The 17,236-nt window shown below is 40.9% G+C and overlaps 1 protein-coding gene across 1 annotated transcript in view; it reads left to right on the top strand.

Moving 5' to 3' along the window:
* The window catches only part of CLSTN2 (calsyntenin 2), a 357,738-nt gene extending 344,948 nt beyond the window's left edge, over positions 1-12,790 (top strand). Inside the window, exons 13-17 of the mRNA XM_081192584.1 lie at positions 447-617; positions 1,809-1,954; positions 6,580-6,703; positions 7,318-7,502; positions 9,246-12,790. Coding sequence (XP_081048710.1) covers positions 447-617; positions 1,809-1,954; positions 6,580-6,703; positions 7,318-7,502; positions 9,246-9,452 — 833 coding nt within the window. The 3' untranslated portion in view covers positions 9,453-12,790. The remainder of the gene's footprint in view (positions 1-446; positions 618-1,808; positions 1,955-6,579; positions 6,704-7,317; positions 7,503-9,245) is intronic.
* The last annotated feature ends 4,446 nt before the right edge of the window (positions 12,791-17,236 follow it).

Raw genomic sequence — 17,236 nt, 5'->3', positions numbered from 1 at the left:
ATGGGAATTTCAAACACTGCTTCCAATTGTCCTAGCGCAAGGGTTACCAATGTGGCACCTGGGGGTGCCAGTGTGCCCACAGTGCCTCCTACGTCACCTACAAAAATCTACGTAAATGTTTCCTCAAAAATCCAAAATGCGCAAGAGGCTGTTTGTGTTTCCTCCTCAGCCTGCATTTGTATTGGCTAAGACTTTCCTACATTGAAACCTCTCCCCTCAATGGCCACATTTCACTGGATACCAGGGCTGGATGTCTACCCTCCCATTCCATTCTGAATAGGGGAAGGCTGCAAAAAGCCACTTTCTCCAAGTGAGTGCAGCGGTGGCTGATGTAGGTATATTTCCCCTATTAAGGGGGCAGCTCATGTTGCAGTGCATTGTATAGTATCACCATAAGTTGCTTTTTAACTTGGATCTTTTATGTGTGTCTCCTGTTTTATCCTCAGTCCATAAACCAGTTACCCTAGAAGAAATGCACCATAACTTGGATTTTTGTGACATTTTGGTAATTGGAGCAGAACTGGACCCCAAACATGAATGTTTAGAACTGGATCGGACAGAACTTCAAGGAAAACACTTGGATGCTACAAACTCCACAGCAGGGTATTCAATATATGGTATGTTTAATTTCTTGATCTTTCCTCCCCTTTTCAACTTATTTTCTAAGTTTAAAATTAAATGTTCTTTTTTTGCGATTTGGAAGTTATAGCCTTTTGTTTAAGGAAAGAGTAGAATTCATTAGCATGGCGAAACTTAGAAAGGGTTGCTTCAAATTCATCATGTGAATAATTGTTCTCTGAAGGATGTGGCCTCCTCCTATGGGGGAGAAGACCCTGCTGCCTCCATTTGGATGCAAATGACCTGGTGATTGCTGACTTCCAACAAGTAAATGCTTCAAGTTTTCTGTACTAGATCTTGCTTTTTATAAACCAAAGAAATAATAAAATACCTCAGATTTCTAAATACGGCTAATGTAGCACTTAGCAGAAAAAGAAGTGGTGTTTATAATTCGAATGATAGTCCCTAAATATATGCCTGTTTTCTTCAAAATAATATTATGAATGGAAAATGTTATATCCGTATAAAAAGATGCAGCCCTAAAGAGGATTGTTATTAGCTACCAATAGTATATATTATTTTTGCCGGAGTTATGCCTGGCTTTTGTTCTGTGCATGTTGAGGAATATATATCTTATCCTGTACTACAAGATGGTGGGATGTGGGTTGATAATATGCCACTTCAGATTTTGGGGGCAAACACATATGGTTTCCAAGAGGAAAGGGAGCCCACCTGGAAGCTCGACCCCACCTCCTACAGGCACTGGGCTCTGGCTCTGTGTTAAGGAGGAAGGTCGGGAAGGGGAATCTCAAGATAAGGGGATTTTCAAAGTAAGGCAGGGATCCCAGTCATGGGAAGGATTCTCTTTATATTCATTAGAACCTGCTTAGAATCTCCCTTCAGACCTTCCCTCTCAGTGTGGGGACAACTGTGTGTGCATCTCTCCTCATTTTTAGCCCATGTTTGAATAGGGCTAACAAACTTCGATTTTCAGTGCGTTTTGTGAAACTAACCTTATTGATTTAATGCTGGTGATGACATGTCTGTTTGTTCCCATTATGATTCCTAGGCATATACCTATTTTGTTACATGCGTTGATCAGACGCATGTGTTTTTAATGTCATATTTTAACATTCAAATTATTAAGCTATTCATTTGCCAAAACAACAACAGCCGTATTTTTATTTCATGTCTATAGTCTGTGCAGTGTATGTTTTCATTTACTTACTGATGATGTCTTATGGCTTCAGGTGTGGACACAATGAGAAACTATGCACAAGTCTTGCGACAGTTACGCTATCGTAATTGGCACACATCTTCCATCTTTGACAGGAAGTTTAGAATCAAGTGCTCAGAACTTAATGGACGTTACACCAGCAATGAATTTAATTTAGAGGTAAGTCTTGTGTAAAACGTATGTTGACCACTGTTTCCATGTTAAAAAAGGAGTTTTATTTTTGCCTAACTATTCAGCACAGTAAATGTTTAAAATCCTGCATTCAAGCAGTGTGAAATTTATTCGTTTCTATAATGTGCACCCTATACTTTCAGTGCATTTCCATGGATCAGTTCAGATGTAACACTACCCAACAGGCTGGGACGATGCTCCATCTCCTCCCCCAGCTTTCACAAACCCACACACTGAAAATCTGTAATTAACATAACTATGATTCAGCATTACCAGAATTCATGTGTATCATAGTTAGATTTTAAACCAGAGATTGAAACTGGTCTTTTTTGCCTGTTGTGTTCATATAAAGTTTACCTCAGAAAATATTGCTTCTTGATAAGCATTCTCCAGTATTTACTGGAATATATGAATAAACAATGAACATAGCCATTTGTGGTTAGCTTGCATGGCAATTTAACCATTGGCTTGAGTGGTTCCAATGTGTAGACTAGGCAGTAAATGATAGCAGTTGAAATGGTAGAATTATAATCAGATCAGAGGCACAGAGAGCCCACTATCTGTGAAGCAGTTCTATACATCATGTTTTCCACCAATTCCCAACAACTGCATCAATCCTGTTATGTAATACATTTTCCCAGTATCCTATTGAATAGAAAAGCAGGGATCATGGCAATAGCTTACTTCAGAGAGCTAATGGAGGTGTGCTCTTTATTTATTTACTTACTTATTCCTCAGATATTACTTGATAAATATACTTTCAGATATTTAGCAACTGTGAGAGTGAATTTCATAACAGTAGTTTCAAAGGTAATGCATCTGATTGACATGGATTGGCAAGAAGTTCCAAATGTAAGTCCAGGAGAGGAAAGAATTGATCTCTTCCAAGTATATTAATAAGACAGAAATGGGGGACCTAAAAGCATCTATGATGCCTGTGATCACTCTTTCCTGGATGGAACCCACTCTGTACCCTGTTTTAGTTACTAGACACGATGTATGTGGGGGTCCCACCTAAGGAGGCACATACAGTGGTGCCCCGCAAGACAAATGCCTCGCAAGACGGAAAACCCGCTAGATGAAAGGGTTTTCCGTTTTGGAGGTGCTTCACAAAACGAATTTCCTATGGGCTTGCTTCGCAAGATGAAAATGTCTTGTGAGTTCCTGCGGGGTTTTCTCCCCCCCCCTTTTTCCCAAGCCGCTAAGCCGCTTATCAGCTGATCCTAAGCCGCTAAGCCGCTTAACAGCTGATCCGCTAAGCCGCTAAACCGCTTATCAGCTGATCCGCTAAGCCCGCTAAGCCGCTAATAGTGCTAATCCGCTAAGCCGCTAATGGGCTTGCTTCGCAAGACGAAAAAACCGCAAGACAAAGAGACTCGCGGAACGGATTCTTTTCGTCTTGCGAGGCACCACTGTAGTTGGAAGGCTTAGCCTTAGTTATTTCTGCACATGCATGGCACATGTGAAGTATCTGGAAATGTTATTTTATGACATATTGTGTTATCCAGTTGGTTAGAATTCCTCGTGCCAGGGTGCCATTCTGTTTATAATTAGCTCTCCTTCAGCCATCTCTCTCCTAAATTCAAAGGCTCTCGACTATTTGTCTTGTGCATACTAAACTGCTGTTCTGCACACCTCTCTGGCTCTCAACTTCACACACACCATGTAGATAGCATCTCAGTCTAAGAGCAACAGCTGCTGACTGTGGCAGCTCTTGTCAGAGACATTATGCAGTGTGTAAGTGAAACTGGGCAAAGATGAGAGCAGGCAGATGGAAGGGACTGAAAACAACTAGAAGATAGAACTAAAATTGCATTCCCATCATGATCTTCTTTCATCTTTTTTGTGGGGTGAAACAGCATTTCAATAAGTCTCACTAAGGACTCACAGCATCCTCTCCTTTGTAGAGAAAAAGGATTTTCCATCACTGTGTCAGGAGTTCCTACTTGTGGACTTTGTATCTCCTTTCACTAAGTGACTGTCAATTGCTCATTACAGTCAGAGCCATCCTATTTTGATATAACAGCCCTGCCATTTCACGGTGGCACATGGCCACTTCTCCATCACCCTTCTATCACAGTCTTTTATCTATCTTAGCCAGCTAAACAACTTTCTAGAGTGCCCTCCTTTGCTAGAAACTCATATTTTGTGAACTCATATTTTGAGTGCCTGTACTTATGTAACCAAAACAGCAGATCAACACAAGAGGTAGTTGAAGGCAAGCTTGGGGAAAACCTGAGGGTTGCAGAAGTTCAGCAGATATTTCGGGGGCTAAGGGAGAGGAGTCTAAAAGCAGCTTACTGAATACCGAGGATGCTGAACAAGCATAAAATGCTTACTGACTGTCGTTGGAGCAGCAGGGAAAGAAATTGATTATGACTATATACTGCTTAATGCCAAAATAGGCTTCTAAGCAGTTTACAAAGTATAAAAAATATTTAAAAAAACCATAAATATCCATAATTAAAATAAACAGTTAAATGGTACTGTCAGGGGTTTAGGTGCAGAGGCACGGGCAAGGGAGGAAACAGAGAGCGAAGGGGAGGAGACAGAGGAAAGGATGAGTGATGACGACGACCCGAGATCTCCCAGTCTTTCCAGTGAATCAGAGGATTCACAGAAAGGAGCACCAGTGGCCAGGGCAAGGGGGGAATCTAGAGAGGCACCCCAGGAAGATAGAGCCAGAGGAGACTCAGGGGGGAGCAGCTGGAAATCGGGACCAGCGTCACCGCCAGGAAGCAGGGAAGAGGAAAGGAGCCAGGGGGGAAGCGCTGGTAGCTCACCACAGGAGGGAGGGCAGGAGTCAGGAGTGGCCACACCTCCATCGGGGAGCGAAGAAACGGTTAAGAGGAAAGTGGAAGGTTGGGCGCGCGCGCCAAGTTCAAATGCAGAGGAAGGCGGCGCAGTGAGCAGCCCCGAAAGGGAACCAGGTCCTAAAGCCCGGCGCAAGGAGGCAGAAGGGTCCGGGTCAGCGTCAGAAGAATCCCGGAAGGAAGAAGCCCCGGGGGGTAGAGGGACCCAGAGGAGGACAGTCAGGAGGAAAAGGTGGAGCAAGGCTAGGATATTAAGTTGGTGCGCACGGGGCGGAGACTCAGACGGAGCCTCGCCGATCTAGCTAGTAGACGTAGAGTTGCAGACAGCAGCGTGAGAATGGAAACTGTAATTCAATAAAGACTTTTACTTAATGACCGCTGGCTAGCGTGATCCTCTGTGAGCTAGGATCTTGAAGCAGCTCTGACAGGTACCATTAAAACAAATAGGGAAGGAAAGCTGAATTAATAAATAATCACACACAAAGTGAAGGAAGAGCTACTTGGCTTTCTCCACCTATTGTTGGTCCTTCATCTTTCCTCTTAGGGAATGGAGAGCCAGTGTGGTGTAGTGGTTAAGAGCGGTAGACTCCTAATCTGGGGAACCGGGTTCGCGTCTCCGCTCCTCCACATGCAGCGGCTGGGTGACCTTGGGCCAGTCACACTTCCTTGAAGTCTCTCAGCCCCACTCACCTCACAGAGTGTTTGTTGTGGGGGAGGAAGGGAAAGGAGAATGTTAGCCGCTTTGAGACTCCTTAAAGGGAGTGAAAGGTGGGATATCAAATCCAAACTCTTCTCCTCTTCTTCTTCTTCTTATCCCTGCTGCTTATCAGAGTCTACTGATGAATATAATAACAGAGAAAAGGGAGGGGGGGAAACAATGAATGGAGAAAGGCAGTCAGTAGCTTCTCCATAGGTACGAGTGTTCCAGCTTTCTCTTACCATTGGTGGAGAAACTTTCAGAACAGTTATCGCATTGTGGGTTCTGCTCCCATAGACTGGCTATAATGTTAAGTGTGCCCAAATTGATGTATAGCATTTCACTGTTAAAACCTGAGAATGTTGAATGTTGTCATTGAAACTGACAATGTAGGGAAGTAATTCTACATTATTTGAGTCCACAAATGTCTAAAATACTGACCAGCTTATGACTTCTCTTGTTGGTCATAAAAAACAACAACAGGAAATAGAATGCTATTATCAAATATTGCTGTGTGGAAGATTGTAGATAAGCCTCCTGCACCCACTGGATAGCAGAGCCTTTTTATAAAACTCTTGTTGTAAATTTATACCAGTGTAAGATTGTGCTGGACTGTGAAACTTCAGTCATTCTTTCAGGGTGACAGGATGCTGAATAGCATCTGGACCACTTCACGCCACCGTTCCACTTCAGATTGACAAGGATATTGACATGACACTGTAACACTGCCTTATTTACTGTTTTGAAATGTTTATGCCGCCAAACCATTCAGTCCAGACTCATTCTTTTTATGACTATAGCAAATGTTCCCCAAAATTCCCGCCACCCCCAAAGTACTGATGTCATAGTGCCAACAATCTGGTTTTTCACAACCTTTCCCTCTAAATGAGCATTTTCTTCTCCTAATGCATCTTTTTGGGCAAATTTTGAGGCTGATTCTTCACATCAAGCCTTGAATTAACTGCCTTCTCTCAGAGGAAGGGAACGGCTCAAACATCTGTTCAATGATTAACTTTTCTACCAGAGTTTTAGACAGAGAGAGGCAGGTGATTGAACTGCCCACTTACTCATCTGCAACATCAATCCTCTTTTTCCTCTTCTAGGTTAATATTCTACATAGCTCCAACTCCAATACTATGGAATATGTAAATCATATGGTAATACAGCCGCAGTTTCTCCAATCTATTCATCACCCAGAGGAAAGCATAAACAGTATTCATGGCTCAGGTATTAAATGTATTAAGAACATATGAATTGCCTTGTTGGATCAGACCAAAATCTATCTAGTCAAGCACTGGGTTCCGGGTAGCAGCCAAACGTTATTTGGCTCTTATGAGTGGATGTGAAGGTGATAGCCTTTGTTTGTTGTCCTCAGCTTCTAATTCAAAGGTCAACTTCTTTCATATAGTCTACACATTCAGCTATAATCAACAGGCACTAGTGGAACCACTTTCCTTTTTTCTATATAAAAAAGTGGGGGTTTTTTTGGGGGGGATCATATTAGTAAGTATGATGGGAGGTTCCATATGCAAGCTCCATGCGCAAAAGGCAGTTCAGATTTGTAACCTCCCTTACAGATGAAAACTATTATTTTTCACCAATTCGGTATCATGAAACTACACAAAGGGAAGTGTGACTATGGCATTGACCATTGTTTTTGCTTGTTGCCATGGCCAGCAACAAGGGGGAGGGTCACAGTAAGCATTTTAAAATGACAGTATTCTATAATGAATATTTAGTTATTGTTGTATTTCTATCTGATGAAAATATGTGCACATATATCTTTATAGAGATGCTATGGGACAGCTACGTTTAATTTTCCCATTTTTGTTTCATTTCAGTACTTCCAAGTGTGGCTACTATTGTCATAGTCGTCTGTGTCAGTATCTTAGTCTTCATAGTAGCTTTGGGAGTATATAGAATTCGAGCAGCTTACAAGCACAGCTCAAAGGAGAGTGAAAGCAGTAAAGAAAATGAAATGGACTGGGATGATTCAGCTCTGACCATCACTGTCAATCCTATGGAGGTAAGTAGCAATGCCATGATGCCAGATGTTGGGAACCTTTGGGCCTCCAGATGTTGCTAAACCACAACTCTCATCAGGCCCAGGAAGTGTGCCCAGTTGTCAGGAATGATAGGAGCTGTAGTTCAACAATATGTGGAAGGCCAAAGGTTCCACACAACTAGTCTATACCATCTATTTATGATGACCCATACACAAATGGTATGAAAGAGGCACCTACACATGTACAAGTATGAAACTGCACAATCACAGTTTTAGATTGTCTGTGCAGCTGTACTGCACCTAGGCACTCATTTTAGACTTCCTGCCATACAAGTAGAGGTCAAGAGACCAGAGTGGTGGATATGTCAATGTTCTGCCCAGCATCAGTGGTGAGGAACTTTTGAAAACCCTAAAATCAAGACAACAAAATGATCTGGACTCCTTGGCAGGTTTTGAATAAACACCCACACATTTATTAGTTGAACACATGATAGATAAGACAAGGATATGTACAATTTTATAACATGCAGAGAACAATATGTGCAAAGAAATTAGAGAGGGGAGCTGAGGGAAGTCCTTGATGGGGGGAAATAATTTAATTGATTATTTGGACTGATAATTTGCTACATTGAAAATGAAAAAATCATGGAATTATATATGACGAAGGGTTCTCTCCAGTCTGCTACTCAGCTTTAGGATTAATCCTCTCCAGTTGTAGAGGAGGTGCAAGCATGCCTAAAAACTGCTTCCAATATTACAGGCATAGGCAAACTTGGCCCTCCAGATGTTTTGGGACTACAGCTCCCATCATCCCTAGCTAACAGGACCAGTGGTCAGGAATGATGGGAACTGGAGTCTCAAAACAGCTGAAGGACCGAGTTTGCCTATGCCTGCAATATTATTTTCAGCAGTGTAGCTGCCTCAGTGTGCCCCTTCCAGTTTTAATTGTATGAAAGATGAAGCAATTCAGCTTAATAATACTGGAGTCATATGGGATGAACCCATTCTGCAGCTCCATCCTAACACCAGGAAAATCTTAGAACTGGAGCCACAGCATGGGCTTCTTCCACATGATCCTGGCAATCTAATAGTAGTGATCATGGGAGGGAATAAACCATGACAGCTGTTACACTACTGAAGATTAATAAACTGAAGAGGACGATGGTTTGGTCTAAAATTGTCTTGACTTTTGTCAATATGCAGCTCTTTTTTTCATTCACATCACTGAAAGGAACCTTGTTTGATCATCCTGGAGGAGCATATAACACTCACAGAACTCATTTTTTTCAGAGTTCAATCAAGACCTAGTATATTGGGGGTGGGAAGGACATTAATTATTTGGAGCTCTCTGTCAGTCATCCACTGGTGGATATTATTCAGTAGAATTGCTTTCTATAAATAATTATTTTAAGCTGAGTTTGCTATTTTAGAGAAGACTTCAGGTCATATGTGATTGACTGACACCTCAATTACCTTTGTTTTCTAGCTCTATCCTTTAGCTTGCCCCCTCTTGCAATGAACATCAGTTTCACTTATCACATGGTAGATAAGTCTCCTATGCAGTCCAGCACAGCCCCATTAGGGTAATAGCAGCTGTCAGATTATGGATGTGTACTGTAGCATCTGAAGGCAGAATCCCAGCTTCTTAGTACTTCATCTCACTTTTAAAATCAGGAAACTTCTTCCCCCCATTACCTTTTTAGCCTTTAGTAGTACAACTAATCTCTTACTAGCAGCTCTTCCCTGTGTTCCTGCACAATACAGAAATATGAAGAACCTCGTCATATACAAGAAGAAAGCGAAGAAGAGGAAGAGGAAGAGGAAGATACAACCAGTGCTGAATCAGATGAAAGTGAAGAGGAGGAGGAGGAGGAGGAAGAAGAAGAAGCAGCTATTGGAAATAAAGGAGACAAACAAAATGCAACCAGGCAAGATCAGCTGGAGTGGGATGATTCAACACTACCCTACTAGAAACCCTTAGTTTTATTGCTCCTTTTGTATACACCAATACTGTGTATTTCTGAGTCAATCCTACTGCGTCAACCCCATCTTGGATCTATGAGTTAATTGGCAGGATTTAACTCTATTGACTTCAGATGATAGAACTGCATTGCCTGAATTTGATGTAGTTGTATCAAACTGCTCCAGATAGTTATTCCTTTCCTAGTGTATGGGTAATGGCACCTGGTAAAAGCACAGGGTACAACCGTTTATGTCTCACCTGTGATAACACCAACCTGACGCCATATGTTCCTTACCACTTCTCCCTTTCCAGGAAACTCCAGTATCTTCTAATAAGATAAATAAGAATATGCAAAAGTCCTGTTTGCCAGACCATAAAGGATACAGTTCAGCTTTTCTTTTTCTATTTAAGTGAATTCAAGTCCAAGTAGACATACCCCCTTTCTGGGTTTGGTTCGATTTGGTTAAGAATCCTATGTTCAGAAGGAAAAATGTAGGTGCTACTCATTAGGGCAACATTAATTTGCTCTCATTTCCACTGTTCTGTTTTAATTAATTGCCTTCTACAAGAGGGATTCAGAGTACTTTAAATTGGGTGTGTAGGTGTGACATACACCCAAACACACACAGGAATGGATAATCAATTTCGCTGCTAATGTTCAAATTCGGCAAGGGGAAAATCCTTATCCAATCCACCTACTCATACTCAACTGTAAAATCCTATAAGCTGATACCTTTGCATGTGATGACTTTTCCCTCTATCACACAAATGAACCAAAATCATGCAAAATATAGGTTTGACTGGAGTGTTACTTGGGTTAAGACCTTTGCTTCTGATTTACACAGAAAATCTATTCTCTGCACTGTAAATCATTACTTTGTTGACATACCTTATGGTAGCATTATACAATAGCTTGGCTTGGCTGAGATTTACACAAGTGCTGTGTGTATGGATCTAAACATATGTAGCCTAGGGGAATTTTCCCTAGCACATATTAGAAAGACAGACCCTGATTTTATTTCTGCAGCTAGAACTGGTATGTTCTGTTTTCTACCAAAATATATTGGGCACCAAACAAACAAGGCTACAGCTGAAAGGTCTCTCATCTGAACCCCAGACTGGTTTCATTTTTGTGGTTGAAGGAAAGGCATGTTTGGAAAGTGCAAGATAATGAAACACAGAACTTTAAAGCAAAAACAACTAGTAGAGTTTGGGAGGAAATGCAGTTTATAGTATAGGGTATGTTTGGTTCCCTCCCCTCAACCACTGTATTCTAAATGTTGAAAAGGCATTGGCATGTCTGTGTGGTTTGTTGTATAATTCCTCCCTTAATTTTCTCTGTCTTTGCAGCTACATGATTGTGGAACACTGCATTACTTGATGCTGTGCATATTTTAGACATATAGAAGCCAATGCATTTTGATGCAGAAGCAAAGAATGTTGTTTTTAATTTCCAATTTCTAATTTCATATTTTCCCCCTAAAGGTTTTTGTGTTTGCTTTTGATTTTTTTATCTCAACCTGAGTTTTGGAGGAATGCCATCTCATCACCCTGTGATAAGAAAGCATCAACGTGTTAACAGAGGTTAGAGCAGTCTGTGGGGTTTGGTGGAGAAAAGCTTCTGCTGCTATTTTATTTTCTCCAGGAATAAGTTCTGAGCAAAGGGATTGCAGGAAGCTGCCTCTGATTAGGTCAGACTATTTGTACATCTGTCTTTGAGTATGTCTAGTCTGACTGGCAATGGCTCTCTGGGGTTTCAGGCAGAAACTGTCACTTGCTAGCAAATCCTTTTTAACTGGAGGTGCCTGGGATTGAAGCTGGGACATTGTGTATGCAAAGCAGGTGCTTAACCACTGAGCTGTAATATAGGAAGGAAGGAAGTTCTTGCCTGCTACCTAGCTGCCAGAGTTGAAGACCATAGACATTCTAAGGTTCATGGATAGGAGCATTTGAAGCTAGGATGGGCTAAAGAGAATCTGTCTGGGCAGCTGCATTGTCTCATTTGAGCACTATGAGATAAGCTTACTTTCTCCTTTGTTTAAATATTATCCAGGCATGAGCCCATAGGTCTTTCATACCTATGGATGAGGTCTGAAACATTTTAAAGCAGAAGCAGGGAAATGAGAGAGAAAGGTAGTGTGTGTATAGGGTTTGCCTTCTTAGTTAACCCATGGACATGTCCTCAATTAAATAATTTCTGTATTAGAATATATCCATATTACTTTGTTAAAGTAAGCTGGGAGGGGGGAACCAATATTTAATTTTGTTTTGTTTTAGCAGCCTACATGAAATTTTCTGACAATAAATTAACACTTCCCAAATATGAATTTAATTTTTAAATTTAAGTTACACCAATTTCTCTACTAAAAAAAAAAAGTTTCCTTCTGATTACCAAACCAGCATAAGAATTGCCATACAATTAAGTCTGAGAACTGCAGCAAATTTTATCATCCCCATGTGGATTCATAGAGGTCCAGAGTGGGCAATGACACGCTTGTGTGTCAGAATTCTGATGATACTCAGAAGTGCTCAACCATTCGGATGCACCCGAAGGAAGCAATCCTGTACACAAGTGTAAGTCAAGATGGTGTAAGGTTACACCCAGTCCAAACTCTGCTCAGCAATGGAGCTACTTCTGAATGAAGAGGCTTAGGCTTGGCAGAGGGGAAGCAAGCCTTTAAAAGAGTGTTCTTTGCCAGGTAACATGACTGAGCTGAATGAACTTAGGATCCAGCCTAAGTCCTCCCACTCTGGTCCCACCCCCCAGAACACCTGTTTTCTTATGCTGGTTTAAGGTTTGCCAGGCTAGCTGGAATGGGGGAGATACACCAGTATATATCTGGTGGAGCTGAGGTTGGGGGTTTAAGCTGGCAGAGCCTGACTAGCTCAGCTGGAGATCCGCTTACCTGACCCATCCATCCCAGTAGATCTTGAGATAGAATTGCTCTCTTAATCCGCAGTTGACTGGAAAAGGAAGGGAAAGTTCAGCTTCAGGAATAGGCCATTCATTGTTATTTTTTACATTCAGAAGTTTGTAATCAATTAGACTCTATAGTTTAACAAGTGTCAAGTTGAATTGTTAAATTTGTTAACATTGGTTGCACTTCTTACATTAAAAAGGGAAAGAAAGAACGATGTCTTTCTCAAGAGGACCACATGGGAGAATGTTTTAATGAATATGTTGAACGAAAATGCTAAGGTACCTGATGAAAGTCTAACATGCAAGACTTGCATTAAAGCTACACAGACAAGTCCATTGTAATCTACTTGCACTGGGCATTCAAACAAATACCAATAATCTGTAATTAGTTATTAAAAATAAATCTGTTCAGATTATGCTGGTTCATTATGGAAGGCAAAGTTGCTTTATTTTTAAAATTGTAAATATTTCCAGATTCTGATTTCAAAGCCAATACTCCCTCCACAGTAGCTTTACACAATTGTTCTGTACTCTGCATATGAGTGCTATTTTGCTCATGTTCTGCTTATGGAGAACAGAATGCAGGGCTAGATAGGCCTTTGGCCTGATCCAGCAGCCTGATCCTTCTAGGTTCTTACGTTTAAATGCATTCTATATTATCATCCACATACTTTGCATGGTACATCCATGTAAATCAGGGTGGAGAATGTTTGGCCGTCCAGATGTTGCTGGACTGCAAACCCCTGATCATTGACTATGCTGGATGAGGATGCTGGAAGCTGGAGCCCAACAACATCTCAGTTCCTTAACCCTGAGTTAAATGCTCTACCAGTTCTGCTTCGTATAGTGAGAAACTCTTATTTTCATCTAGAATTCTACAGTAATGGTGGAAACAGGAAGAATTGTGCTAAATTTTCCCTCCCCTGGTTCTCAGCAGTATTTCTGACAGTCATGGATTTATATTTCCTTTTCTTCATTTCTGTTTCCTTGTTTACAAGGTGATATCTTGATTCTTAGCTTAAAACTATCAATTATTTAGGGATCAAAAACAAAGAAAGGATTTCAGGCATCCGTACCTTCTCAGAAACAGGCAGCCTTTCTATTTAATGAAACACTTCAGTTGACCAGAGCTACTCTAGTTCTTTCTGCGATATCTATCTTAATCTGTACTGAGATTGCCTGTGCTCCATAGGAGTATCTGTGGTCTTTCAGAGTGAGATATACATTTACACTTTTGTGTGCTATAAGACCAATATAGTTTGCTGCTTCAAAGTCTCAAGTCTTGGGATGCTTTGGGTATATGGTTGCTGTGTCTACAGAGCTGATTTTCTTCCCTGTGCTTGAGAGGGTGATGCTTGGCTTGATCATGTTTATGTGTGGAGTGGTTTATAATCCTTGGGTGCATTAGCAGAAATGTTCCATTTGTAAATGCACAGATATGTAGTAGAAGGTACTGGACACACCAAATGAGTGTCATTGTCCATCTGGCCAACCAATAAATGCAAGCAACATGATGTGGAGGAAGAATAACAAGCTCAAGTTTGTCTTTTCAGGTACAAAACTTGCAGCATTTAGGAACAAGAGGGCGATCAGAAGGCGGAAAGAAAAAGAGGGCTTGCAGCAGGAGGGCTAATGGCAAGTGTAGGCAAGGTATTTGGAACAAATCTGTGTGGAAAATACGTTTATCTGGGAAGCCCCTAAGCCAAGTGCAGACTTTGAGGGTTATGGCTTTTGCCAACATTTTGTTCCAGTTAAGGAGCAGCATTAATAAATGCAGGCACATAGCTTCATGTTTGCTGATATCTAGATGCTCAACAACAAAGGTCCAAGGCTTTCAGGGACAGCATTTTCCAAGGAACCCCAGTTGTGTTTGGATACAATGGGAATTTTGTGGTGCCTAAATAATTAAAGGCACTTGAGATATCATTGGTATGAACCTGGATCCTAAGATCTGTGTTACAAGGTGTGTCTGTGAATTTGAGTGGTCAGATAATAGGTCATGAGTACAAAAAGGGCAAGGTAAGAAAAGGAAAGGAAAAAAAATCATTATAACTAATTTAGGCACAGATACACAATATGTATCAAATGATTCAGCAACTAAAATCACTTGTCCCATCGAGTGAATTTAATTCCTCTTCTTACAGCCTGTTTGAAGTGCAACATGTGCTACTTAGCAAAGCTGGCCTGATGGGAGGCTGGGCCATACCTAGGCTTAGTGAGACCATGCAAAAAGGACAAGGACTCAGGGCTCCAACTTGTGATTTGTGAGAAAAGCATATAGCCATGAGTCATGGTTGGACAAAACATAAGCCAAGTGTTGGCTTAGCTCGATGCAGCACAACAGTAGGAAAGGCGAGAGAGGAGCAAAGCAGCTGAAAGTTTCCCTCTGGAGCCTGAGAATGCTTATTAAGCCAAGTTTTGCAAACCAGACCACAGGTTCTGTAATCACCAAGCGATTAGAAAATGGGAACATTTTATGAAGGCCATGTTCTGATAATCCTATCTTGATTTATAAAGCTGAGGTATGAATGAGCTTTCTGTCTGCATAGCATATGCAGGTCCTTTGCTCTTCCCTTCATGGATAAGCAACCAAACCAGGAAGATTCTAACTATAGTTTCCAATTTTGTCTTAATTTATACCCATTCAATCAGCATGAGCTGTCAACCAAGGACATTTGTTATTAACCGTAGAGTCTCATATCATTCAAACTGGGAAACTATGGTTATCTGCTTTGGAAGAAGCCCAGGTAATTAAAACAATGGTTTGAAGTTGATTCAATATCCTGACTTGCTTCATGGCTGGTAACTGAAGTTCCCAATTTTGAATAATACGGGGAACTATAGCTAATCATATGGTTCGACTGCTCATGCCATGAAGAGTCTGAGTAGCTGGACAAAACTCTTGTTCCTATCTTGATTTATTAAACTAAGATATGATCATCCAATGCACAACCTCCAGGTAGCGGCTGATTATATTAATTATAAATGTGTGAGAGTTGTGCCTGTTTATTGAAAATAACAATGTAATGCTCGTAGCACAATTTAATTTTCATGTAGCCAATTTTCAGCAGCCTTGTTTGAGGGAAAGGAACCGCGTGTAGTAAATCTTGATGCCTGCCATATGATTAACATCCCAATTTTTGTGATTAATGTTTGCTCTGCCATTGTGAGTTGCTTTCTCTTCCCCTCCAGTGTTCTGTGCGCTGTTTTTCTGCTTCCTTGCTCAGGTACTTCTGTACCAGCAACAGATGGCAAATATCCCTTGGACAGGAATAAAGGTGTCGCAGCCATTTGAAATGTGACACATGAAATGTAACTAGGTATATTTTTCCCCCCTGTCAGTAACACAGCAGAAGAAAGCCTGCTTGTTTTATGAGCCTGAGGAAACTGGCAGCCAGAACCTCAGAGTAATCAGTCTTTTTAAAGTTATCACAGCAACAATAGTGAAATTTCAATGTTGATAACGTATTAATATAAATATTGGACGATCCCCTTTGGGCAAATTATGGCGTATATTTTAAAATTATGCCTCTTTGCTTGTCTGCTTTGTCTTTGCCAGATTATTATGATTATTATTGTTATTTTAGTGAATAGGAGAAGCAGGGCCTTTTTCAGCCAGAACTCAGTTCCACCACCTCTCAAGTGGGTGCCATTGCCATTATAAGAGAACAAAGGAGGCGTTCATGGTGAGTTCTGGCACCTCTTTTTCTAGAAAAAAAGCACTCAGGAGAAGAATCATGGGTGTTAATCAGTGTAATCCTATATGCAGGTTTACTCAGAAGTATGCCCCAATGAGTTCAATGGGGCTTAATTCCAGGTGAGGGGTATAGGATGGCAGCTGAAAATTAATTAATTGGTATCTTCTTACAGTCTTCCTGTGCTGCAGTCTACTTAAATGTTGGCTCTGACTGACCACATGCAAGTGTTGAATTAAAGAACCTCCAATGTCTTTTGCCTTCAATGGTTGTTAGGCAGGAGAAGAAAGAACTTGATGGTGCTCCAAGGCTAGGTTAATAAGTTATTGAAGTTGTGTAGCCTAAAGAATGCAGTTGTTATATTATTTAGTACTTTTTTGTATTGCACCTTTCCTCCAAAAAGATCTAGAGAGGATATTAGAAAATGAGCTGAAGGAAAAAAATGGAAAACATAAGTTGCCTCTCTCTCTGTGTGTATTTATAATGTTCATAATTTTGAGTGCATGATTTGGACACTTATCCCCAAGACTTTGGGTGAAATGCTAGTGTCATTGAAGTCTAGGTACAGATTCAGTGGCCCTTGAAAACCTGGCTTTCCCATTATATAATACTGCATTCAGACCATTAGTATAATTGACAGGGGGGGCAGGTAAGCCCCACCCCACATAATCAATCACATGATGCAGTGTACACACACCAATGGAATGGCAATGCACATCAACTTTGAGGGGGGCAGCCTCAATATTTAATGGGGGGGGGAGCAAAGCGAAGGGACACACATTCATATAACTCAGATTGAAGCACTGCTGTCAGAAACAGTAACCACGACTTAGTTCTTCATATTCACCTAACCAAAGAAGTTCAATTTAAAGATAGCTACAGGAAAATTAATAGTGTGATTTTGTGAATGTGTTTCAGAAGATCTGAGATATGTTGTCTTCTGAAAAGAATCCCTAAGGAAATGAACATTTTTCAAGCATATTTGTGCACCAGCTTTCCTTAAACACAAATCACAAAGTTACTTTATGTAGTCAAAGAATTTTTTCAAGGAGTATGTCAGGAAGCAGATGAATGCATAGGAAATTATCTATCCATTTTGCTATGAATCAGAGATTCACTGCGCTTCCTTTCTGTGCAAACTGCATCCAAATCCTTCTAAAGTTAGAGAAATATACAC

This window comes from Podarcis bocagei, assembly GCF_964188305.1.
Source record: "Podarcis bocagei genome assembly, chromosome: 4".
NCBI classification, from domain to species: Eukaryota; Metazoa; Chordata; class Lepidosauria; order Squamata; family Lacertidae; genus Podarcis; species Podarcis bocagei.
Note: the sequence above shows the minus strand (reverse complement) of the source record. Positions and strands in the feature narration are given on the sequence as shown.